The sequence below is a fragment of the Scardinius erythrophthalmus genome (assembly GCF_964197995.2).
Source record: "Scardinius erythrophthalmus genome assembly, chromosome: 2".
NCBI classification, from domain to species: Eukaryota; Metazoa; Chordata; class Actinopteri; order Cypriniformes; family Leuciscidae; genus Scardinius; species Scardinius erythrophthalmus.
The window spans coordinates 43886634-43913064 of record NC_138222.1 but is presented as its reverse complement, the minus strand read 5'-3'; the positions used below and the strand labels follow the sequence as shown (position 1 = coordinate 43913064).

The following is a 26431-nucleotide window of genomic DNA, read 5'->3' as shown; positions in this document are numbered from 1 at the left end:
ATGGAGGCATTGCCTCCTCTCATGTGACTTTCCCACATTTATTCTTAATTGCACGTGTTGTGCCAAATTTCGACCCCCTGCCAAATTATTACCGGTCGAAATTCGGCACAACACCTGCACCAAACCCACCGCACGCTTTAGGTGGTCTGCTAATAAAACTCAATGGGCTCAGGGGAGGCAAGACAGACACGGACCTGTGCTGTAAACCTTACCGGCGCTGTTGGAAAGAAACTAGATGTAGGCTACCGCATGGCGGTACAAAATATGACCGCCGCTCAGGCCTGCACTGGCTTTCCACAAAAATAAATGACGTGGAGCAATTTGGCTGTATTGCGTGTTTATGTATATAAGTTGTATATTTTAAAAGACTGTCTGGAGTATTCCTGTGGATCATGGATAATTTAGAGTTTTGTAATTATTTGCCATTACTATTTAAGTTTTATATCAAAAGTCATTAGTTTAGACACTTAACATCCATAATGTGAAAACGTCACATCCATAACAGTGGTTTTCCCTACTGTATTACTGTATTAAATATACTGTATTACAAAAATTAGTTTCAAATACACACTTATTGTGTTCAAGCAAGTCTTTTTCATGCTACATCGGCAGTTTGTTTAATAATTCACAGACAATTTCTACAAACCTCTACCAAACGGTTGAGGTGCCTGTTGATGGTAAAAGTCAGTTATCTGACTTTGGCATGGTTTTGTTGTGTTTTACTGAAATAAAAACATTTTTTCCCCAAAAAAGTGGTTTTATCTTGTAGCCCTGGTCCCAGAGTTTTAAAAAAACAATGTTAACAAAATTAAACTCATTCCCACTGTACCTAGTAGAACATTTAAGTAAATGTCCCATTGAAATTAATGGGATTTTATGGATTTAGGTGAAGAAATTAATGGGATTTTATGGATTTAGGTGAAGAAAGTGTACACACAATACATTTTGGTCTGTACCATGAAGAGAAAACTGATTCAACTATATAAACTATATATTTTCTGAAAGCGTAGACTCTCAGGATGTGATCTAACATGGCATGAAACATGTCCCACCCACCTCATTAGTATACTGCCCAAGCATAACACATTGGGTATTGGTAAATCGGGTATATGGCTGATACCTAAAAAAAGTAGTAGTATGTGCATGTCTGTCTGTGTGTGTGTGTATGTGTGTGTGTTTGTGTATGTGTGTGTCTGTGTGTGTGTCTATGCGTGCGTACATGTGTGTGCGCATGTGTGTTTGTGTGTGTGTGTCTGTGCATGTGGATTTGTATGTGTGTGTATAGGTGTGTGTGCATGCTTGTGTTTGTTTGTATTCCTGCATGTGTGTGTGTGACAGTATCATCCTAAACCAGCAACCCTTCGCTCAACAGCACCATCTACAGGCCGATGTGTGTACAGTCACTAAATGTGCACATAAATGAATTTATTTTATACCCCCCCATGGATGAAATTCTACGAAACTTAGCAGAGGATACCCCCAGAGGATGTCAAGTTAATCATACACATGAAATATGGTGCAGTTCTGAACATCTCCACTGAAGATAGGGGCGATTAAAGCAGAATAATATAGCATTTTCATTTTTTATGGGAGGGGCGCAAATCACAAATGAGTGATTATGGGCTAGGTTGATGTGGGCCCTTAAGACCAACATACCATAAAAATTCCTTCATCCTCGGTGCCACGGTTCAGGTAGTTATTTAGGAAAAACTGCATTTTTTGGGTTTGGGGGGGCCCAGCGCGGGGGGGGAGTGGCCCCCGGGGACCAAACGAAATTTTTCCGTAAAAGTCTAGTGGGGCTACATGCCCACCAAATTTCATGTTCCCCGGTGTTTCAGTGTCCCTGGTATCGTTGACGAAAAATTCAGTAGATGAAAAAAAAAAAAAAAAAACTTTGACAATCCCTATATGACCGATTTCGCTAGCGGCGGTCATAATAACTTTAGAAAAAAAAATGAGTGTTTGTGTAATGTCACATTTTGTTATATTATATATACATTTTTTTTTTTTTGCAGTGTAACCAGCAGTCACTGTCATTACTATTACCGTTTATGAATTGCTTCATATCAAATTTAATGCAATAATTTTGCGTTTGGTTAGGTGAACTACTTATATCACTTTCAACTTGACCCAAATCTTGAGATGTTCCATCATTTCCATCAATATTGCAAGACAAAAACAAACACAATATACTTTTTCTTGTCTAGTACTAAAGGTACATTTTTTAACAAGCAGGTTTATGAGATAAAACATTCCTAAAATAAGTTTAATATCCCAATTTGTATTTTTCTTAATAGTGACCGTCTATCAATATGTTGGAAGCTGTGTAGTACACAGTCTACATAAACATTTTTCTCAGTCCCATTGCTGACATTGTTATTGCGTTTCACCTTTTTTGTAAAGTGACAGTGATGTGAAGGTCAAGCATGGTAACCCATACTCTTAATTTGTCCTTTAACCCTTTCAAGTTGGTGCACACACATTAGCAGCAGTGAGTAGTAGTGAACACACACATCTGGTGCAGTGGGCAGCAATTGTCTCCTCAGTCGTTGTACAGTATACAAGACATTTGAAATGAGGTAATGACTATAGTACCCAATGCAAACCTTACTGCTTTATTTTAGAAAGAATAAAATAACCACGGTATTGATGGAAACTAGTCCCCATGGTTAAATTCTTCAAAAGGGTGTCGGATTCAAGGAGGCACAAAACCGGACACATAAAAGAGTTACCTAACTTTATTAATTTCATTATTTTAAAACTAATATAAATCCCATGGAATATCATCCTGGGGCCATTGAGTCTATGAATGCATGGATGCCTGCCATTAAGTACTGCATTCCAACACTCCATTCAAAATTATTACAGTTTTTCCTCGAAATTCGGCAATCAGAGTGGAAATACACGGCCTCAGCACACTCTCATTCTCACAACACTCCTGTCGTCTGTCTCTCATGTGCAAGTATATGCAAGATAGCTAGTTGAGATTAATATTAGTGTTAGGATTTCACAGCAGCAAAAAAAAAAAAAAAAAGAAAAAAAAAAATGCTGCACAGTTGCTGAACAAATGCATGTTAATGATAATAATTGTGAAGAAATAATCAGATAACAAGAGTCAGTTTCGAGGTTGCTGAGAGAGATACATGAAGCAGGCTAGGAGACCCTGATGAAATAATAAATAATCTATTTCCCAGCACTTCACACTTGCGGTGGCTGTTTTTTTTAGGCCTGTAATCCTCACAGAACCAAGTCAACATATCGAGCTTCTCTGAGAAATGACACTTTCCCCATTGCCCAATCACAAATCCAACTTCATTATACTATAAAAAAAACAACAATCAGAATACAGAGAGGTGACATTCATTTTTTTTCTCTTTCTCTTCTCTTTGAAAATACATTAGGTGAAGTGCGTTACATGTGACGTCAGATTGAGGTGCTGAGAGGGGACGATGGAACGCAACCGTGTGAATGGCGGTGAAGTGTGCAGTTGGTTCTCATCAGGGCTGGAGCTGAATTCATTTCAAAGCCATCAGTTCAGGATCTAATGCATATACATTTCAAATTAAATGTACATGGAGCATTTGTTAAACCAGCTTCCTGAATTCAGTTAGCACTGTTAATGAGCTGAAGTGAAACGGAATGGACTCCAGCCCAGTTTCCCGTGTTGAGAGTGAATTGGCGTGAGGGTGAACACAGTTACAGCAGCTGATCTCTTAACCATGATCTTGTTTCCTAATTAAGGAATGTCTTGATTCACTTAAAAAAAATCTATTTCAGATAGATCACATTGTCTAAAACATAAAACTAATCAATATACTGATCATAAAATTGAGTCCTGCAATGTTTTAAAATGGAGGTTGACATTCTATTCCAGTAAAGCAAGGCATCAGGTATGTAAAAATGCTTCTTTACCAGAGCAGCAATCCTCACCTGCAAGTTCTCAGGCCTTCTGAGGCCTATTTCATTATATGTGCAAAGAAATGCATTGCAAGGAACCATGCAAAAATAAAATACAATGACACTTATGAAAACAAAAGCTACATAAACCCTTTATAAATACAATACAATTCAAAACCCTTAATGAAGATGTTTTTTTCTAGCTGTACTGGTACTACATGATAGCTGGCACGCTAGGCTTGATGCTTTTTTTTGTGGATTGTTGTTTTTCTTTTTTCCCATAGTTGCGCAGGTATTTCATGCCATCTTTGGTTGAATGCGTTACTGACAAAAATGAAAAGGAAACCAACAAATAAATGTCCAACAAAAGGGTCGCAAGAAAAATAGCATCAACTCTCTGAAGATAACTGAGCTTCGATGTCCACTCTGCAGATGGGGCATTTCTTGTTAGTGAGGAGCCATTGGTCTACACACAGTTGATGGAAGAGATGCATACATGGAAGACGCCTGCAAAAAAAAAGAAGAAAAAGGATAGGTGGATAAATACAATCAGATGACTTTAAAAATGAACATTCTATACGATGAAATCAGACTTTTAATATTAAAACACATAGTAATTCACATGTTCCAGCTCCAGAGGGCAGCAGAGAATATAAAGAGAGAAAGTATTCATGATAACCAACTGCCTAATCTGGATCAAACTTTAAATGGAACCTTGGGGAGTCCCAAATCTAAAATTGTTTGATTATAATTTAACACCATGCCAGCTACTTGTGCTATATTCATGGTTTGACAAGTGAAAAAGGTAAGAGAAAAAAAAAAATTACACACACATATATACATATACACATATCTACACACACACACACACACACACACACACACACACACGCTCTGCCATGACGCTTTAAGCTTGACGCCGACTAGTCGCTGGCAGTGTGAAGTCCATGGGTCAGAAAGTAAAAGTCCTGCCATATGTTTATTCCACCCATGAATTCAGCCAGCTGATTTCACTAATTAGTTCTATCTCCTGGCTGAAAAACTGTGCCAATTAGCAAATCCAGGTGATTGGAACAAAATACTGAGGAGGACTTTTACTTTCTGAACCTGGACTTTACACCTCTGGTCACTGGTCATGATCTATATACATGGCCTGTATTGTCAACACTGTTCTGTCATTTATCAATAAAAAAAGCTTAGAAACTGAAAAGTTCAAGCATATATTTCTTAATAACTAAAACCCACAGCTGCACTCTTAGTTATGGAAGCTTGTTTCCGCCAATGAATAATAAATAAATAATAATAATTGCGACTTTTTATCTCACAATTCTGACTTTTTTTCTCACAATTGCGAGATATGAAGTCAGAATTGTGTGTTATAAAGTCGCAATTGCGAGATATAAAGTCGCAATTGCGGGATATAAAGTCGCAATTCTGAGAAATAAAGTCGCAATTGGGAGATATAAAGTCAGAATTGCACTATATAAAGTCGCAATTGCGTGTTATAAAGTCAGAATTTTGAGATATAAACTATTCTGAGGTAAATAAAAAAAAAAGTCTGTCTTTTTTTTCCTTAGAATTGGACTTTATCTCACTATTGTGAGTTTATATCTCACAATTCTGAGAAAAGATGTCAGAATTGCGAGATATAAAGTCAGAATTGCGTGTTATAAAGTCAGAATTGCGTGATATAAAGTCGCAATTGCGAGAAAAAAAGTCATAATTCTGACTTTATAACACGCAATTCTGACTTTATATCTCGCAATTCTGACTTAATAACACGCAATTGCGACTTTATTTCACATAATTCTGACTTTATATCTCGCAATTCTGAGAAATAAAGTCAGAATTGCGAGATGTAAACTCGCAATTGTGAGATAAAAAGTCGCAATTATCTTTTAAAATGTTTTATTCTGTGGCGGAAACAAGCTTCCATACTTAGTAGAGAGACACTGCCAGGTAGAATTAATTTGCATGCAATCACTCTCTCACTAACGTATTCATATAAAATAAATCCAAAGACAAAAGAACTGTTAAAAGATAAGCTGTTATGTGAATAGCCTTGTGGGCAGCGCTGTGTCATATACCGTAGCTGTGCACAAAGCAACTCGTGTTCGAGTCTCAGCTCGAAGTTCAGGTTTATTTGTTCATCAATGACATCATCAGCGTCTATTCGACGTCGACTCGACTTTCATCACATAAATGTCCACTTTAAAAAATCTGAAGTCATTCAACCCCTAATACACGCGCGCACAGACAAAACAAATAATTTAATAAATTACACAATTGAGTGCCTTTTGTAAAGAGCCTCATTCTCAAAAACCATTTAGAAAAAAAAAGCAAGCATCATTTGAAGGATACTACAATCTCAAATTCACAGTGTTGTAAGCATTTACCTGACATCCTCCCCTTCTTCCAGTATAGACAGACAGATGGTGCATTTCTCCTCCGTGTCTTCCTCTGCCTCCTCCTCCTCCTCTTGCTTACCATGCAGCTTTCTCTGTGCATGAGAAAAAAAAAGCATAACCATTATGAGTAGTCTCACTGCACCCCAATTCTCATGAACTGGTGAGCAACACTAGCACACATATTAGCTCTTTCTGTGTCTTCTTTCCCCCAAAGCATATGCAAATAGTTTATATGAATGTTTTTAATTGGTATCTTTTAACAATAATTGCTGCAGATACAAAAAAATAACCACAAAGAGCAGCATAACATGTTACATAAACATAGCAACCGTGTTTTTTGTTACGAACAGTGTGCTGATCATAAACAGGTCAAGCAGAAACAAAACCTAAACTTCAGACAATGCACATTATATATTTTTTAATAAACAGACACACATTTTTGTCAATGTGCTCCTCAACTAGATTGACTACGCCATTTTTTACTATTCCTGCCCCCGTTAACATCTACACAATATGTGAGCTAAAACATGTTTTCCCAAACTATTTGTTCACATTTTTTCTCACCGAGTTTGAGGTTGAGTGCATATTTTTCCCAACAGATGCCCATGCTTCAGGTGCTAACTGTTCCTCAGTGTCTCTCTCCACCACCTTCTGTATTAGGGCGGCAGGGTTTTAGATTACTGTTATTCAGAAATGTAATGCATTCTGTCATCTCCATGGAACCTTTTCCTACATATCAGTGACATTTCAAAGGTCTACACTATGCAGCTGTTGACAATAAAAGGACTGGGTGATGACACAAAACTTCTGATATTAGGCTCCTGGTGAAGTTTTTTTTTTTTTTTTTTGTGTGTGTCTAACAGGATGCCCCTACATTATATCCTCAGAGTCTTTTTGCAGACTGTCTGTCCATTATCACCAAACAGGACGTTATTTTGACCACCTCACATAAAACACTAATGTTTGTAAGTGTTCTCACCTTTTTGTATTTGTGTGGGTAGGTGCACCTCTCTATGGTTCCCTGAGAGGCCCCTCGGTTCACAGTCCCCAGTCGCTCTTCTAAATGCAGCAGATCCTGTTAAAACACACTACTGGTTACATTGCTGATTTTAAACGGGTCACGTCATGAGGAATTCTTCATCACTGTGAGGTTAAACATCAGAACATCTACATTTATGTATTCAGCAGATGCTTTTATCCAAAGCGACTTACAAGAGAGCAAAAGCAATTTGTCAAAGAGCCAAAAATATTCGTAATATACAAAGCCAAGTTTATTTAGGAAGCAAGCTAGAGAAGAGAAGAAACAGAGAAGAAAGGTTTTTGTAAGTGTGTGTTGTAAATAAGTGTACGCAATTGCATTGGTTAAGGGTGTGTGATGGTTAACTGGTTAAGAACTACCAATAACCAATTCCCACTAATGTGAAAGTCTGTGAACCTCGTGTGTGTAGCAGCTGATGTGTGTCTACATTTCTAACTTAAGAATCCCACTTTTAGAAGGGAGATTATTTTAAATTTGATCTTTATTTTTAACAGTCCAAGTGGAGTGGATTGTGCTGTGAATATATCAAAATGTAATGCAGGCTGTGCAAAGAGGTTGTTATTGAAGGATGGGGGGAGTTAAAAATAATTCAAACTCTCAGCCTATGAGTGAGCGGAACCAAAAAAACGCTCAGATCTTTTTACACAGAAAGGGGGCGTTTCTTAAAGACACACACACTTCTGAAGATCAGTGAGAATGGGGAAAAAGGTCATTAAAAACTAAAAGATTAACGAAATATGACATTAGTCATGATAACACATATGGCGCTTTTCCATTACCAGTACCAGCTCAACTCGACTCGCCTCGTCTTGCTTTTCGCTCTGTTTTCCATTGCAGATAGTACCTCCACAATAGTACCCAGTCATCATAGCGACGCCGCAGGAAACTGCCGTGAATTAATCTTCTATGCGACACACACCCGCTACCCACACACACAGGACAATGGAGGAAATCGAGTGTATGCTGTTTTTGGATGTTTTTGTTTTTGCTGTTTTTTATTCAGGATACTCCGTCTGGCGCGTGCAATGATGACGCAGTGAATAGTGACGATTCTCTCTGACCAATCAGCAGTCTGCCGTGTTTTCACGTCCCATTTTAGTATCGCCTCAGCTCGCTTAGAACCTCGCTGGAGGTGGTACGAAAAAAAGTACCTGGAAGCAGGTACAGGTACAACTTTTACACAGTGGAAAACCAAACAAAGGCGAGTCGAGTCGAGCCGAGCCGAGCCGAGCTGTTACTGTGTAGTGGAAAAGCGCCAATATTGGTATAGGACTTTGGGGGGAAAATAATATATATATATATATATATATATATATATATATATATATATATATATATATATACATATATACATATATATATATACATATACATACATATACATATACATATATACATATATACATATATATATATATATACATATATATATATATACATATATATATATACATATATATATATATATACATATATATATATACATATATATATATATACATATATATATATACATATATATATATATATATATATATATATATATATATATATATATATATATATATATATATATATATATATATATATATATATATATATATATACATATATATATACACATATATATATACATATATATATATATATATATATATATACATATATACATATATACATATATATATATATATATATACATATATACATATATATATACATATATACATATATATATATATATACATATATATATATACATATATATATATATATATATACATACATACACACACATTTATTTTTATACCACATACATGAAGAATGCATAAGAAAAATAAAGTATTTGGTATATCTATGTGGTATAAAAATAAATTACATATATAAATTATTTTTCTATGCATTCTTCAAGGAATGTGTTTTGTTCTAGAAAGGAAGAAACTTTAGATCACCAATGATTTTGGTCCATGTTCCAGATCTTACCTCATATGTGCGGCCAAAAGTCATTCTGGAGGAGATGTAGCGAATATGTGGATATGTCACTTCAGGCATTGAGCCAGTGTGCTGAAGGAAACAAAAACATGAAATTGTGATGGCACCTAATGGGAAAACAGACCGAAAGGACACTAACTATTTTAGTAAAAAACACCTGCAATTTGGGCTCTGATATTTATGAAAGGCATTAGAAATGTTTCACACATCTGTGCGTGCATGTCACTCTATATGATTCAAAAGTAATTTTAGTCTTTCAAATAAATCAAATGCAAATTTCACACTTGAAATGTCCAATGAGCTTCCATTAAAACTTGTGATGCATAATTCATGCACCCGTACACATCCCCCTGTAATAACAGATGCTGCGGATACACGGCTTGGGGCTGCCGCCATTAATCTGTGCCATACCTGAGAGCAAATCAGGGCTTTTTTATTCATGCTAATGTACGCATACATTTCAGCTGATGGAGGGTGGAGAAAGGACTCACCATCAGCTGGATGGGGAAATGGTGCAGTCTGGGTGGAGGGTGATAGTGAGGCAGATGCGGGTGCAGGTGTCCTGAAGGGTAGGGAGCTACAGTAACACCAGCTTCAATGCCCAGCTCCCTAAAACAGCAAGAAGAACAAAAACAACCAGCATGCTAAATCAGTGAACAATATATTGTTTGAAACCAACATCATGACTAACAGATCATGGTTAGGGCTGCACGATATTGGAAAAAACGAACATTGAGATATTTAGTTTTTTGGCTATATATATATATATATATATATATATATATATATATATATATATTGCGATATGAAAATAAATGTCACCAGATGACTTGAATAGCTCTATTTGGAAATAATAAATCATTCTAGAATGATTATGGTGATTTTGTAGGGGAGTGAATCTGCATAGAAATTAATAAACATTACAAGCATAGATAAATACAATAGAACAAAGATACAAATGAAATGAACAGGGCTTTGTTTTTCAGGTAAGTGTAACAGAAATATAATAATTAAGTGTAAAATTACACTGCATAGTCTTCAATTTATAAAGTAAATGTAATTAATCTTTTTTAAAGCTATAAAAGTGATATTTTCTTTGTCTATTGCTGTTTGATTAACATTAATGACAGACAGCAGCAGGAATATTGGGCTGCTGTCACTTTAATACCGAATAAACGTATCCAATATAGTGATACGCATCCGTTTTCTTTCTCAACTGTTTACGTTCACATAGGCCATAAGCGGCTGTGTTTACAAGAATACCTACCGACATGGGCATTTTGACATAATTAGGCATGTATGTGTCTGTTCAAGCACAAATAGACTCTGTGTGCTATCACAGAAAACAGCGTACGACTTCTGAAATGAGATCTCTTTCAAGTCTTCTTGCACTAAAATGGTTTAAAATCGCTTGAATGTTTAAAATGACAGGACCTAAAACACGTGATTGAACAAATGATTAACTTTCTCTCTATGATGGTTAAACTTTGTAATTAATCTAAGAATCATGTGTGTTTCGAACCGTGGTGCTTGGTACATCCAGATCAACTACGATCCCAATACTTGACATCGTACATCCTCTGATGTGACTATCGCAGATGCACACATCGCGATATCGCTGCTAAAACGATATAGGCCTATCGTGCAGCCCTAATCATGATATTACAGAGATGTTCAGTTTTAATCATAAATCCTGATTTTGTAAGCATAATCTGGAAACTCCTAAGGGAACCAATGGCCCCAAACCATCTGAAACATTAATTCAGAGAAACATTCTACTTTTTAAAAATACTCTACCATGTGGTCCTCTGGTCAGCCTGCCGAGGGTGCGATGACATAGTTTGTGGGACGTGAATGTGATGCCCGTGACCGTAGTTAGGATGCATTCTATGGGGATGTGGCGGGGGTCTCTCATGTGCTCGCCTTAAGGAAGAAGGAATACAATTAGTTACATAAAAAGACAAAGCAGGAAACCATTTGCAAGGCATTAGCAAATCACCTTATTTAAAGTTTTAGATTATTTTAGTTACACAAATCTTTGAGATTAGAGGTGGGTGGTATGACAAAAAAAAAAAAAAAAAAAAAAAAAAAAAAATCACCTGTAATGGTAAGGCTACCGTTCAAAAGTTTGGGGTAAGACTTTTTTTTAAAGAAATGAATACTTTTATTCAGTAAGGACACATTCAATTGATAAAAAGTGACAGTAAAGTTTTCTATTTCAAATAAACACTGTTTTCTTTAATTTTCTATTCATCCAAGAATCCTGAAAAAAAAAAAACATCACTGTTTCCACAAAAATATTAAGCAGCACACCTGTTTTCAACATTAATACTAAGAAATGTTTCTTGAGCACCAAATCAGCATATTAGAATGATTTCTGAAGGATCATTTGACACTAAACACTAACTTGCTGGAAATTCATCTTTGCCATTGCGGGAATAAATTGCATTTTAAAATGTAATAAAATAGGTATATATAGGTGTATTTCTGATCAAGTCAAATGTAGCTTTGGTGTGCAGAAGAGATTTTCGAAATCTTGCTGAACAAAAAACTTTTGAACCATAGTATAGCATTACAAAACAGCATCATAATGAAACACTTGAGTTAAAAACAAAAGTAAAACAAATATCATAAAACAGGAATCACACAGCGACTCACGTCGGGTGCTGCATCATTCTGCGTCTCTGAACCTCCATCCTCTGCAGTATGTCGTGCTGGTGGAGCCTCTGGACAGGGTTTGGGCCCAGAACGGGCAGGTGCTGCAGTGCCTGGTGCTCAGGGGGAAGATGCTGAGACAGAGGGGCACTGGAGCCTGGTAGATGGTGGGCAGGCAGGGAGGGTGGAGGAGCAGGGGGCACCGAGTGGCCCGGGCCGTGAGAAGGCAGGGGGGTGTGGAAGGGGAGGACGGGGTGTGGGATGACATAATCACCCTGCGGAGGCGGCTGTTGAGGGGGAGGGGCATTGCCATGGGAGTGAGGACAAGAGGAGGAGGACTGGTGGTGCAGGGGGCGTGGCAGAGGGCCATCTGGTAGAGAAAAAGCATAAACGTTAGTATAAATGGCAGAACATAATCTCCTTTTCCTGTTCTTTTCGTCCTGGATGATACAAATCTGGCATAAATGTCTGTTAAAAAATGCATCAAAAACAATGAACTGTGTTGATGATAACTATTAAGAGGATGGAAGTTTCATGGGAACTTCACGATGGCCTGGATATGGCCCGTGTAAGTGTGATTACCCTGGAGCGAACGAGTTGTACTGTTTGCTAAGGATTTGACGGACTGAAGGGAATGAGGGAGAAAGTAAAGAAAAACAAAGAAAAATAATGACCGCGAGATACAGGAGATAAATATAGAGGGAGAACAGGAGAGTGTGCAAACAGGTGCTCCAGTGAGCTGTGAGTGGCAATTACTCCACTAAATTCAGGCCCACCAGGGAGCCCTGCCACGCTCATTTATATTCCACACAACGCTATTGTGAGCAGAATCGGCAATTAAGTGGGACTGCTGGGCACACTACCTGCAGCACTTAACACATTAAACATCAGGTGTTTCATCTAATTACCATAAAGCACAGGCGCCAGCATCGCAGAATCTTCACATTCACACTCACACAACACAACAGAACACAACACACCAGCATCATTTCACATCGATTTTTAGTTTATTGTCTTCTATTTAGTAGGGATGCACCGAAATGAAAATTCTTGGCCGAAACCGAAAACCGAAAAAAGAGGAAGCCAAGGCCGAAAACCGAAAACCGAAACACCGAAAGAAATTATGCCAATTATTAGTACCATCGCATTTATGGCTATGACTGTGTACTAACTTTACTAAAATCAAGGCATTGCAATTGCATAAATTAATATTAAAGTTTCAAAGAATAAATCAATTAAAATTGTATGCAAATATTTATTTAGCACATTGCAAAGTATAAAATTAAATGTTTAACTTGACCCCACTCATGTGTACATTCAATTATAATGTAAAAGTATACTGGCCTGCAGAAAGGTTTAAAAATGAAATTTCTCTCATAAAAACAAAGTGCATTTAGGTCAATACTGCCACAGCCCATAATAATATCTGCAGCTATATGCTCATGGACGTGAGCTGCAAAAACCATAAACAGCTAAGGTAAACACACACACCTCTGAGAAATGACGGCTGCTCTGCACACACACGCAAGGTCTCTCGCTCCCTCTCTCTACCGCGCGCGCTACAAATGCTCGCTCGCGATTCCGGGAAACTAATTTGCGGGCATCAGGGAACCGCTATCAATACGAATACGATGTCTGTTTGGGATGTCTGTGTTTTGAAAATCGCTGTCTGTGGGTCACTCTCATATATATAGAAATACGTCCACACCGCAGATATGTTGCAAGTTCAAACAAGCACGTAGGTCGCGGTATCGGCTGTTTGCGTCATCACTACATTTCGGTCGTATTGTTTCGGTGATAAAAGTCTTTCGGCCGAAAACCGAAAATGCACTTTTGGGCCATTTTCGGCCGAAAATTTTCGGTGGCCGAATATTCGGTGCATCCCTACTATTTAGAACATCCAATAAATTTGGGGTGCAACGGTTTGAATTTCTCCAGGTCCAGGATGTATCATTGTCCTGCAGTCTCCTATTGATTCGGTAAATACTTTGGTAGATTGGCATTAGGGATGTAAATATTAGATTATTTGCAGTCAATACAATAAAAAATTTAACACTGTGATCAACCATTAATTATCTGAATGCTGTAATGTTTATGTATTTAGTTAAACTTTTAAATGCATTAAGCTATATGGTTCACCAAAAAGCAGCACACTGTTAAATTACATATAAATTTTACTGTCTAACAAAATATATAAATTATAATTCAAATTTTTGTTTTCAGAAGAACTGTTATACAGGAGATGAAACCGGAACCATTTCACCCCTAAATCAGCATTGGATCATTAATATTGGATCGATATGATTAAGAAATTACGGTAAAAGTACGTACAAGGGGGGTGCATGTAGTGCCTGCAGGAAGAGAGCTGAGGAGGTTGGGGCTGAGGCTGGGCGACTATGGCTGAGCTGAACGAGTCGGCCACAGTCTGCTGGCTGGGTCCAGGTGCAGCCTGGGAAACGAAAGCAGGTGGGCGGGAGGCGGAGCCTGGACAGCAGGGGTCGAAGGCAGATGTGCCGTGGAACCCTGTGCTGCCGGATCCACTGCTACGCACTGCACTGCTACTGAGATCCACCGGCAGAGTCTGCTGAGACAGACAGGGAAGACAGAAACCAGCAGTTAATTCAGTGACAACTGTGATACATTAGAACAAAAACATCTGTCCCGTAAGCGTATGGCTGATAAACTGAATCGGACGGAAAATATAAATGTGTTTGGGGTTGCAAGGGTGTTCAGGGTGGTTGCTAGAGCGTACAGAACTGATTTTTAATAGAAACTAATAGTAGATGCAAAAACAAGCAAAGTCAAGAGATGAATTTCACATCTGAACATGTGGCCAACCTGCTACAGACTTGACTTTGCATATTTTATTACGGATTTTTTTTTTTCAACAAAATATTTTTATTTTACTATATGTGTCATTTAAGTTTCAGGGGCATTATTTTATCTCCATATGAAATCCTGATGCGCTGCCAACTGCTTGTGCCAGACTGAAGGAAATATTGGTCGTTTTCAGCTTTTTTAGCTGTTCTGATGAAATGTTGATAAAATGGCACTAGAGGACAATAAATGATAGCTGACAAATCCTGAAATGGTTAAGAGTTCAGCATTTGCTGCTTTATTTACATAAACTAAACTACTGTCTGACATAACACTACAATTGACAATTTTCTTAAATGTGCTATAAGCGAGATTTTAATAGGGTTGCACTCCATATTACCTGGGAAATAACACGCGTCATATATGGGCTGCAAGAATGTGACTGTTAGTTGAAAAGGATTATTAAAGCTATGCACAACATTTAGCTTCATAAGGAGTTGTCAGTTTATTCCACAACTTTAACAACACTGAAATGATGTGCTACTGCTCTTCTGCTCCACCTCTGATTACAACAACGGTACCGAAATATCTTTAAAGGACAGGGTTGTGGAAAAAGTTAAGAAGCTCCAGAATGACTAACATCTCTTACAACACCTTTAAAGTATGCAAAGTTAAGTCTGCAGCAGACATGTACATGCTCAGATAACATGAGATTTGTCTCGCTTTTCATTTTTGTGGCTGATTTGTACTCTCTCATTCACCTATCTAAAGTTTAATGTGTAGAGTTAAGGGGTTTGTTGAAGAACTAGCAATCTTAATAGCAAGTACCACTAAATATGAGCTGCATATCTCAAAATAATATCTTCCACATACTTCAAAAAATACACAAATCAGGTCCATATCTTTAAAAATGTCACTAGCCAAAGAAATTACATGGATAAAAACCAAAACAGTATTAAATTCCTCTCGAAATGAGGGCATTCACCCCAAACCTAATCCTTTACAAACTTTGATGTATAAAACATGCCTGACATCACCTCGCTTCGCTAGCGCCCCCAGTCTGCGCATATTTGATGACTCGCTAACGGCGATTACTGCTCAGTGCCCCCATCAAAGGCCACAGTCTTTCGCTGAATGCATTCAGCATAGAACCTCTTTTCATGCTAGCCAAGCATGCATTGAGACAGCGTTACGGCATAAGCAACAACAACAACAACAACAAAAATCATACACAACTTTTCTTTTCTTGACACTCAAAAACTTACTCAAACACTTACTCAAACATACTCATGCACACACAACACTCCTCTATGCTGGTAAATAATAGAATTCAGCAGCCAAGACAATTAGTTCAGTGTGAATTATTCAACAAGACTGAGAGGATGGCCTCAAACAAACTCCCCTGTGGAAAAGCTCAGCTTCAGAAGAATACCTTTTTCATAAAGGTGCATTTGCCTTTTCATCGTCAAAACATGAAGGGTGATTTAGTAGTTCATGAAGGAAGAATAATTCCAAACAAAAACATATGCTGTTAAATGAAAGCCATGTGTAAAATGAAAAACAGACGGGTTTTGTCAACAATACGGACATTATGCTTTGCACAGTCATCGTGTTATTTTGATTATTCCCCCCTCAATTTATGAAGCAAAACACTTTTCCCCCTAAATTTATGAAGCAAAAAGAGTTTAATTCATGCACACACACAATTAACATTGAAGACAAGGAAATAAGAACTAGAATTATGGGTTTCGGTATCAACTGCTACAGAAGCTTATTATAGCCTCGCTTTCTCCTATATTGACATACAAGGTTCTCAAGAAGCTGACATGCAGGTATGAAGGTACCTGGTCATGGTACTGGTTGCTGCTGCTCACCCCTCCACAGGGTGCAGGCATGGCAGTGGGCCTTTCCAGAGGGCAGCTGGACTCTGGGAAGGCTAAGGAAGAAGGGACCGGGTTGGCATGGTGGTGATGGTGGAAGTGGTGCGGGTGACTGTGGGAGTGCTGGGTGCCAGATTGCGGGGGGCCGGATTGCTGCGTCGCCCCACCCTGCAGGCACCCTGAGTGGGTGTGCCCCAGGGAGAGGTGCCCTGAAGATGGCCCGCTGCAAGGGGAGTGCTGGGGGCAACAAGAGGGCAACCTAGGCATCGCCACACCTCCGTTCTCACCCGACAAGCTTCTTCTGCTGTCATCTGATTGAGGCAAAAGAACACATGAATTAAAAATCAACACAAACATGCCAGTAACCAATGTCACTGTCAATTATTAGATAGCAGCGTCTTGATACTTTACCTTCGTTGGCAGTGGTGTTGGTGGTGCTGGGTCCTGGCACTCCACCGTGGCTCTGAGCAGCCAGTGTGCTATCAGGGGCGGCCGCTGAGCAGCTACTGGAGGGACCAGGACCCTCCTGTGGCGATTGTGAGGTACAGGCATTATGGGAAGAAGAAGAACTTACCAGCTGTGGGTGTGTGCTGTTAGAAGTGGTTGGCACGACTGAGAGATCTGAAGATGGAACAGCATAAAGAAAGACAAACACATTTTTTATTTATCGGTATTGATCAGTAATAGATATTTAATTGTTCATGTTTATTTGCCATATTTTTACTTCCAGATTACAGTCGTAGTCATTAAACAAATTAATTTTTAATAAATGATGATTTAAAATGATTTAATAAGGCTGATAAATGTCATTCTTAGCAAATCTCAAAATGTACACCACTATTAAAAAGTTAGGAGTTGGTAAATTTTTTTAGAATGTTCTTGAAAATGCTCACCAAGGCTGCATTTCTTTGATCAAAAATACAGTAATATTGTGAAATATTATAGTATAAAATACTGTTTTCTATTTTAATATATTTTGAAATGTACATTATTCCTCTGATGGCATGATGTGACTAATTTCAGTTTTTTGAGTGTTTTATTTTAAATGATTAAAGAAAATTCATTATGTATCAGCCAGAATTGTAAAATCTGTGATTCCATACTTTTGACAAATTCTCAGTAAGCTAGTACCCAAAATCCCATTTAAGTATACCTTTAATAATAATTACAAGGGTTTTAATAAGAGTTTTCGTAACTTAAAGGGTTTTTTGCAACTGAGAGCAGATGGTTTTCTCCAGCTCTAGAACATCAGTGTCAGCGTACGTGTGCATTTTCACACTTACAGACTTTATTCACATAGTGGCCCATGAGGATAGTTACTCATTAACATTCCATTGCGAGTAATCCATCTGCTTTTTCTTGCAAATTAATTTCTCACTCCATCAAAAGAAATGCAAATGCAATCATATCTCAGCCTGCTCTTTTACCAGCCCACCAGCTACAGACCCCCAGAGAAAAAGAGACAAACAAAGAGACACTTTATGACAGTAAATCAAGTGAAACAATGTAAACCAGTTTTCCTTTGACAAACCTTGAGATTTGGGAGCATATCACAGATTAATGAGATAAAACTACAAAGATTTTATTTCCTTATTCAGAATGGCAGTTTAATTGGTTCATATAGTAGCTCTCTCTGAGTCTTTGGAGCCAATGGCTGATTGCATAACAGACGGACTTCATTACGGTGCCTGCAAATGAAATCAGAATTAAACTAATTATGCACACAATAAAAGGGATGCTTTTGGTGTCCATCAGTCTTGTGAGAGAATGCTGTGCAGCTGCAGAGGCTATTTATGCTGCTATGCATGCTGAAACCATATAGTTTAATCATTACGAAGGGGTCCTGAACACACAGTCAAACTGAAATCCACAGCGCTGAACAACACTACCCGAATCTACCAGATTCTTTCCTCCTCCCCCTCACACACAGAGAAACAGCTCAAAGAGAGAGAGAGGGAGGGAGGACCGCTCACAGTGAAAGATGAGTAGATTAGATGTGACATCTAATATTTCCCAAACCCACGCAGTTTTGAACTGGGTGATCTAACTCTCATTCCCTCCTTTATGTTCCAGACCTGAAGACCATCACTACAGCACCGAGTCGCTCATCAAATACTCATCAAACCTGTTACATTTCTAAAAAAGGCTGACAGGCACAAAATAATCTCTCCCTTGATTTCAGAGCTCAGCAAAAGTGGACAGCAGATTGTTTTTACTTGTTTTGGTTACGCAACGCATGTGTGTTTTAAAAGTTGGATTTGCAGCTCATGTATATAGAGCATTTGAATTTTAGCAAGAGAAGAGGTCATGACCAGAACAACATTCGAAAGGCCTTTTTATGTTCTAAAATGAGAGGATATTATATTCCTGTTGCTTTCTCCTTTAAACTGCCTCTGGTGATAATCTGAATGGATGGTGGTTTTCAGTGCTGGATGCAGCCAGTGATCATGAAAAACACATGGATCCATAGACTCTTACTCCTCTACATCTATGACTGAAGTAGCACAAACTAAGAGAGAGAGAGAGGTAATGATACAGAAGGCACAAAGGAGAATATTAGGAATGCACAATACATTGGTACCATATTGGTTATCTGCCAATATTAGGCATTTAAAGCCTGGTTCACACGGGACGATTTTAAAATTGTCGGCCGATTTTCCAAACCTGAGAGACCCCACACACGGGGATAAAAAAATCACGGGTCTAACAGTTTTGGTCGTACAGTGTGTGGTGCGCAGCCACACGGCAAAATCAACATCACACACAAACCGATTTGACTCCCGAGCATTCCCAGGCCAGACGGGAAATCTCGCAAAATCCCTCGAGATCAAACGTGACTTCTGAGTAAACCATCATGGCGGACGAAGAGGATGCAGTGGCGATAGTTTGTAGTTAGTTTTTAACCAAAAAAAAAAAAAAAAACGTTATCAAAAGAAAAGGCGATGATCTCCGACGTCCACCAGACTTTCTGGTGCGCCATGCCACCGTCTGTTTTCATTTTGTTTCCCCGGTGCTTCCTCGCCACCTCGTCACCTCGCTTTCTGATTGGCTACACGCCACAGTCCACAGGCTGCTTGCTTGTTTGTCCCCGGGGGACACCACACACGAGAAGAAATCGGGCCAAATAAATCCAACATGTTGGATATCCCCGATTTGAGATCGGAGCGGCGACGTCCTTCCGAGCAGACGAGAGCAGTCTTAACACACCACACATGGCAGGAATATCTGATCAGATTATTTTACGATAATCTGAGCATCCTTAAGATTGTCGGAAGGAGTGAATCGGGGCTAAAATCGGCCTAATTATCCTGCCGTGTGAACCAGGCTTTAGTTTCGATATCAGTCTATATTGAATAATTAATTGTGCATGACCATGTCCATTAATTTTACATTTAGATTACCTTTAAGATCACATATCACTCATTTAAAATCTAATACTTAATAAAAAAAACCATATTACTGTTAAATATGATCTTTAGCCTGTCTCAAAATATAGATTTTTCATTTTGGACTAGGGCTGGAATAAACTATTCTTTTTTAAACGATTAATCTAGCGATTATTTTTTCGATGCATCGATTAATCTAACGATTAATTTTTTCTTGGCCGATTCGATTTCGATTATCTCCCCATTAATTGACTACTAACAATTTATACATGTTGATTTACATATCTGAATGAAAAAACATGAATTCCTTAACATTGCAATATATGTTTATTGCTCTTAAAATTACAAAATAAAAGACTATACAAGTGCAAAGTAATGCATTCTTAGTCAGAGATAGCATTCAATAAAACCTTGAGGCCTTGAAAACACATAGCTTACTGAAACAAGCTTACTGAACACATAGGGCCTAGCTTACTGAAAAAAAGTTCTTCTTTCAGATGAAAATAACAACAACTTGATGTCTAGCATTCAATAAAAAAAATAAAAAAGGTCACCCAAAATACTTGTTTAGAGCAATTGAAAGAATACAGTAACCAATGTAAACTTGAGGGCTTTAAGCTAATACAGAGAGTGCTTTTCCAACAAAAAATAAATAAAAATGAACAGTGGGAGCCAGCAGCCTGTCGTGGAGAAAAAAAAAATCTCCGAATGCTCCACGTGAAACTTTGGTGTTCCGCCCTTTTTCTATCGTGTCTAATGATTTTGGTTAATATGCACAAGGGAGAGGGAGAGAGAGAGAGAGCAAGACAGCGCTCGTGTAGTTTGAAGACTGTGAGTGCGCGAGCGCGCGTGAAACTTTGGTGTTTCGCCCTTTTTCTATCGTGTTTAATGATTTTGATTAATATGCACGAGGGAGAGAGAGAGCAAGCAGCGCTCGTGTTGTTTGAAGACTGTGAGTGCGCGCGCGCGGCCGGGGCTCTCTCTCGTACGCGCCCTGTCAGGCGCAGCAGTCATTCTATTCTAATTTCTACATCACTCACCGATCAAATAAGGCTTTGACAGCCGCCAAAAAAAAAGATCAATGCAGAAAAACCCCTGGATTGGTTATATAACGTTGGACAGAATGTTGATCCGGCCATCGCGTATATTCAGCGCACATAAGGTAAACGTTTTGCAAACGTTTTTTAGAGAAATAAAAACAGGTCGACAAATCGATGCGCATATTTTGCGTCAACGTATTTTTTGCGTCGACGTCATCGATGACCTCGACGCGTTGTCCCAGCCCTATTTTGGACATTATAATGTTGTAATGCATATTCACTTGTAGCATTTAAAACAAATGATTTTAGTTTTTAGTGTTTAATTGTTAACTTTTTTAGATAAAATAACAGTTTAACATTTGGCATAATATTGCAATTCTCGGTTTATCATATCAGCCAGAATTCTAATATTGGTGGATTCATACAGAGCTCCACACCTGACAAGCAGGGGGAAAAAACAAGGTATTGTTGTTGTCATGAAGTAAGAATTCGTTCAGTCAATTATTAATTTATTCCCACATTTTAAGTAAATCATGGGCACATTACACAAATTTGTTCCCTGAATTTAATTTAAAGTGGCAACAAAATAACTAAATTAAAACAAAAATTAGTATACGATTTATCTAAACAAGGGAATAAATTCCTAAACAATTAAGTCATGGGAACAAATTCTTAATTTGTGGCCACTGTATCTAATTTTTCTAATATCCTGCATATCATGTGTGGGGCTCTGTACATCTCCGAAAAGAATATGAATAGAAAAGGTCTCCTCACCGTCCTCGTCCACGGTGAGGTCCACTACCTCTCCAGCGCTCTGTCTGAGTGGCTGGATGACTGTGGACAGACGATGACGGCCACGTCCCTCTTGAGCTCGGCTCTGGGAACAGCTGGGCCCCCAGTGCATCCTGCCATGGCTCCCTACCGAACGCGGCCTGCACAACACACAAGAGGACAGTCCACATTAACATAACTGTAAAACTATTTAAAAACAATGGCAAAACTCAATCTGATGTGACTGGTAAAAGTGAATGACTGTTTGAGGACAAGAGCAAAATGGAGTGGACCTGTGTTTGTGGTTTGGACTTTTGTTGTTTCTAGTGAGCTGCAACAGGGCATTATAGGAGCAACTTCATTAGCTGGAATGTAAATAAGAGCCAGTTGACATGAAAGCTAGAGCGCATACCATAACCTGACACAAACCATGCAATCAACAGATAAACAATAGGATCATGTGGCTAAACCTGCCACATGATCCAAGACCTTTGAGGAGAATGCATCAATAAAAATGTATTTTGCTTGAGCAAGAATCCAGAAGAGGGCTACTCCTCAAAGCCTGAGCTCCTTGGTGTAAACAGTGTGAAGGGAGGGGAAGAGCTTGTGTATGGTGGAAAGGGGAGGGTTTGTGTGCAGGAAGATCTGAAATGCAAGCCCTCTATCAAGGGCTGATGTCATTAACTTTCATTATAGTCACAGGTATTACAGCACTAATTTGAATACCATGACATGCACGATTCTTCCACAAAGATTATTTCAAATTGCTTATTTTTCTTTCTGTGTTAAGACAGCTGCGTTTTTCTCTTATGCAGCCTCAGCTTAATGCTAATCCTGCTCTCTCACAAATAAAAAACAGGCTTGTTCATAACTTCAGATATGTTCAGTAACCGTAACCGTATTTGAATCCGGGTGTGATTTTTAAAACTAATCGAAACAATGACCTGGTGTTGCTAGTGCCGTGCTTTACTTTTTGAGCAACAGGAATTTAAGCAAAGGCAGCTTTAAATTCATTTTGTTTTTAAAGGTGCTCTAAGCGATGCCACACGTTTTTTAGGCCAAAACATTTTTTGTCACATACAGCTAGGGGTGCACCGATCCGACTTTTTCAGTCCCGATACCGATACCGATGCCTGGGCTTTGTGTATCTGTCGATACCCGATACCGATCCGATACTATAGTTGAATTAATAATAAACTGTATACCTTCCACCTTATACCTTCCTTGAAGAGACTAAAGGTACCAGACTTTACTAACTAAACATAACTAAGACAAAATAACAGATGTATGTAATGTGTTGTATTCTTATTTATTTAAAAAACAATTGTGCATTCAAATCGAAAATAGAATATAATCAAACTTCTTAAAATAAATGTAAAAAAAAAAAAAATTTAAATGTAGCGGTGGAAACAAAAAAACTGTGTATTGGTCAAACGTGTCACACCACCATCACAAACATGACCTGAATGCTCACTTAATCAGCAATGGCAAATTTAAATGTCAGTTTTAATGATCATTATGTTTCATATTTTTAAAAATGAAAACAAAAAGAAGCAGGGTTGTGTTTTATATTTCGTGTTGTTATAAATATGCAGTAAAGATAATCAATGTACGCGTTTGCCTGAACCACATTTATGTGGCCATTAATATGTTTAAGATTTTTTTATTTAAATGAAAAGAGGCAGAGTGGTGTTTTATAACATACTTCGTTTTATTGTTGGCTAAAATATACATAAAGAGATTACCGGAGTAGCCAGAGCGAGCTGAGTGACGCGATCAAGAACGCTGCTGTTCCATTTGCAGAATAACCGGACTCGCGTCCTCTCGTCCTCGGGAGTTCGTTCTCCTGAGTCGAACTTGGCAAGTCCGAACTACCAAGGAGGACGCAAGTCCGAAGTTTGCGTACTTGGTATTGATAAACGGCCTCTGGCTCGCTCCATGTTGCTTCTAGCATGCGACACGCGTGAAGCTGACGAATGACGTAGGTTCTGCTGCGACGACGAAAAAAAAAAAAAAAAAAAAAAATGGATCGGCCCGTGGATCTGTTATTTTTTCCGATCCCCGATCCAGCTATTTTATCAGTATCGCGGCCGATATCCGATCCTAATATCGGATCGGTGCACCCCTACATACAGCAAACATCTCCTCACTATCCGCTAGCTGCTTGTCCCCTGAACACACTCTAAAAAAACGTGTCTCTCTAGACACCACAGGCTCCACAAACGGCAACAAAAACAAACTGGGCTCACCCGCACCACGAAACACAACAAACAGTGCTCCAGCCAATCACTGGCAAGAAGTATTTGAGGGTGGGGTCTGGGGGGTTGTGCGTGTACACATGAAGGGGGTGTGGAGGAGAGAGAAGCATGAAGAGGGAAGTTTAAATTATGGCCAACACACGACCAAAGAGACGTTCCGATGAACAAATTGCAAAGAAGAGCGACTAGGATTAGAAACGCGCGAAGTATCGAATTTACATCAGAAAAACCTTTTAAAGGTGGCGAGAACTCTGCCGGCAGAAGGGCTTCCGATCCGACATTCAGTTGCTCTGTTTTTGCAGAACAGGTAAATCCATTTTTCTTTCTAAACTGACGTTCATGTTCACCAAACCAACACAATGATGTAATTAGCTAGAACTATGCAGTCAGCATTAACTTTGGTGAATACAACATATGTTTCTAGAAACTAGCGATCAATCTCTATTGTAATGATCAAGCAAATTCACAGTAGGGCGACAATTTGTGTGAATGATTGTTTTCACCCACTGTTATGAATTTGAATGTTCATTTATAGGCTATTGACAACTTTGACTAAATTTCTTTACGCCGCCGCCGTTGTTTATGCTCACTGGGAAACGCGAAGCTAACATTATCTTGCTATTATTGCGTCCTTGTATGGGAGCTATAGTTACAACCTCAGGTGACGAAACGATTTTAAGATAGTGTTTCTCTTTTTCTGCATTCTGTTCTGCAATATATAAAACCCTTTATCTAACTTGGTGACATTACACGCTGAATGAAGTATCAGTAAAACTTAACTTTGTTTGTAGTGAGACTGACTACTTTGACTTTCCTTTATGCCCGAAGGGAGGGGAGGAGGAGGGAGGGAGGAGACGGGATGAGGAGGAGGGAGGGTCTAGCTAGCCTCCGTTTTGTTTGACAACAATTCGAATGTCAACAAGAAGTTACAACTCCCGGGATCGCTTAGAGCACCTTTAATAAAAGAATGCACCATTCGGGTCACGCAGAGAGCACAAAACTGATCAGCTCCGGTCAAAGACCAAAACTGGATCTAAATATACGGATGACACAAAGCTTATATTGTAGTCTTTGAGAGTTACCAGAACCTCACATGAATTGTAAAAATTTGAAATGCAGTATATAACATAATATAAAAATTGTGATGTTTAGCAGTGAGTTTTTTTTACTGTTAAATCATGTGGAGAGTTTAGTTTCCTCTGAAGAGTTTAAACAACATGGCGGTTTTCCAAAATTCCAAATAAGTTATTCTGGAATTCTGTAATCACTCTTGGAATTCTACCCCTCTGTGAGGATTTGATTCCATAGCAGGGGCGCAGCGGCCCTGGTTGCCGTAAAGCAGTGTGTGTCTGGGAATTGAGTTGTTCTCCAGTCTGGGATTTAGCGGCCCCAAGCCCCTGTGTCTGGAGAGTAGGGAAGCCCCCTGCTTCCCAACCCAACACTGGTGAGCCTGTTAACCACAGATTGCATCATTAAAACATCAAAACAAAATGATTACCAACAGGCTTGGAGGGCTGAGGGATTCTCTTGAGACCAGGGGAGTGACTCCAGAATATTCAGTTTCCTTGAGAACGCCTCAGTGAGTCCGTTTACATGCACAATTTTACACCGATTATGCTTAATAAACCGTCAATATCTAGGTCATATAACAGTATTTTTATACAAGGTAAAAGGCATAAGCAGTTTAAGCAAAATCAATTCAGCAAACATAGATTTTGCCCATTAACCCCAATCGGATTGAGCCGTGCCAATGGTGAGTTGCCAGACCTAACATCTTGATGTAGGTCTGGCTTGCCAGGCTAGGCCACTACTGATTAGCAGAAGTATTTCAGTAAGACAGTGATAATGTGAGTTAGCCGGAGACCTTCACAATATATAAACTACGTATTTTGAACACCCGGTAGAAAATATATACATGAATAATTGATCATACCTGTGGATGTGATTCTGAGGAGCAAGTTGGTCTAAATAAAGTGGGTACTGAACCATCTTTAATGGATAAGTGTTTTGTAAATCCCATTTAGATCTCACTGAGATTTGAAAAGCATAATCAAAAGATTGCTGTAGTAATGCCGTGGTAATTTTAACCACTGACTCTAATTTTGGAAGTGTATACAAAGAGAATTTTCTTTTGCAGTGTAGAAAACAGCATCTTCTCGACATGTAGACAACATGAACCAGCTACAGTGTTTGAGGGCAGGCCAAAGTAAACGTTGTTCACAATCAGCCAATGAAGATCATTCATGGGCATTATGTAAATTTGTTACATTGCTCCGTATGCAAGTTAC

The 26431-nt window shown here is 38.6% G+C and overlaps 1 protein-coding gene across 4 annotated transcripts in view; it reads right to left on the bottom strand.

The window, feature by feature from the left end:
• Nucleotides 1-2594: 2594 nt before the first annotated feature.
• rnf111 (ring finger protein 111) overlaps nt 2595-26431 on the bottom strand; it is a 47950-nt gene continuing 24113 nt past the window's right edge. The window contains exons 4-15 of one of the 4 annotated variants that reach the window (XM_081353042.1): nt 21889-22046; nt 17100-17309; nt 16653-16999; nt 14323-14572; nt 11995-12361; nt 11134-11259; nt 9828-9945; nt 9328-9408; nt 7285-7380; nt 6870-6956; nt 6294-6397; nt 2595-4404 (exon numbers count right to left, since the gene is read on the bottom strand). In XM_081353042.1, the coding sequence (XP_081209168.1) occupies nt 4287-4404; nt 6294-6397; nt 6870-6956; nt 7285-7380; nt 9328-9408; nt 9828-9945; nt 11134-11259; nt 11995-12361; nt 14323-14572; nt 16653-16999; nt 17100-17309; nt 21889-22046 (2062 nt within the window). In that variant the 3' untranslated portion in view covers nt 2595-4286. Of the gene's footprint in view, nt 4405-6293; nt 6398-6869; nt 6957-7284; nt 7381-9327; nt 9409-9827; nt 9946-11133; nt 11260-11994; nt 12362-14322; nt 14576-16652; nt 17000-17099; nt 17310-21888; nt 22047-26431 lie in introns of all 4 variants that reach the window. The other 3 variants (XM_081353041.1, XM_081353044.1, XM_081353043.1) reach the window with 3 other exon arrangements.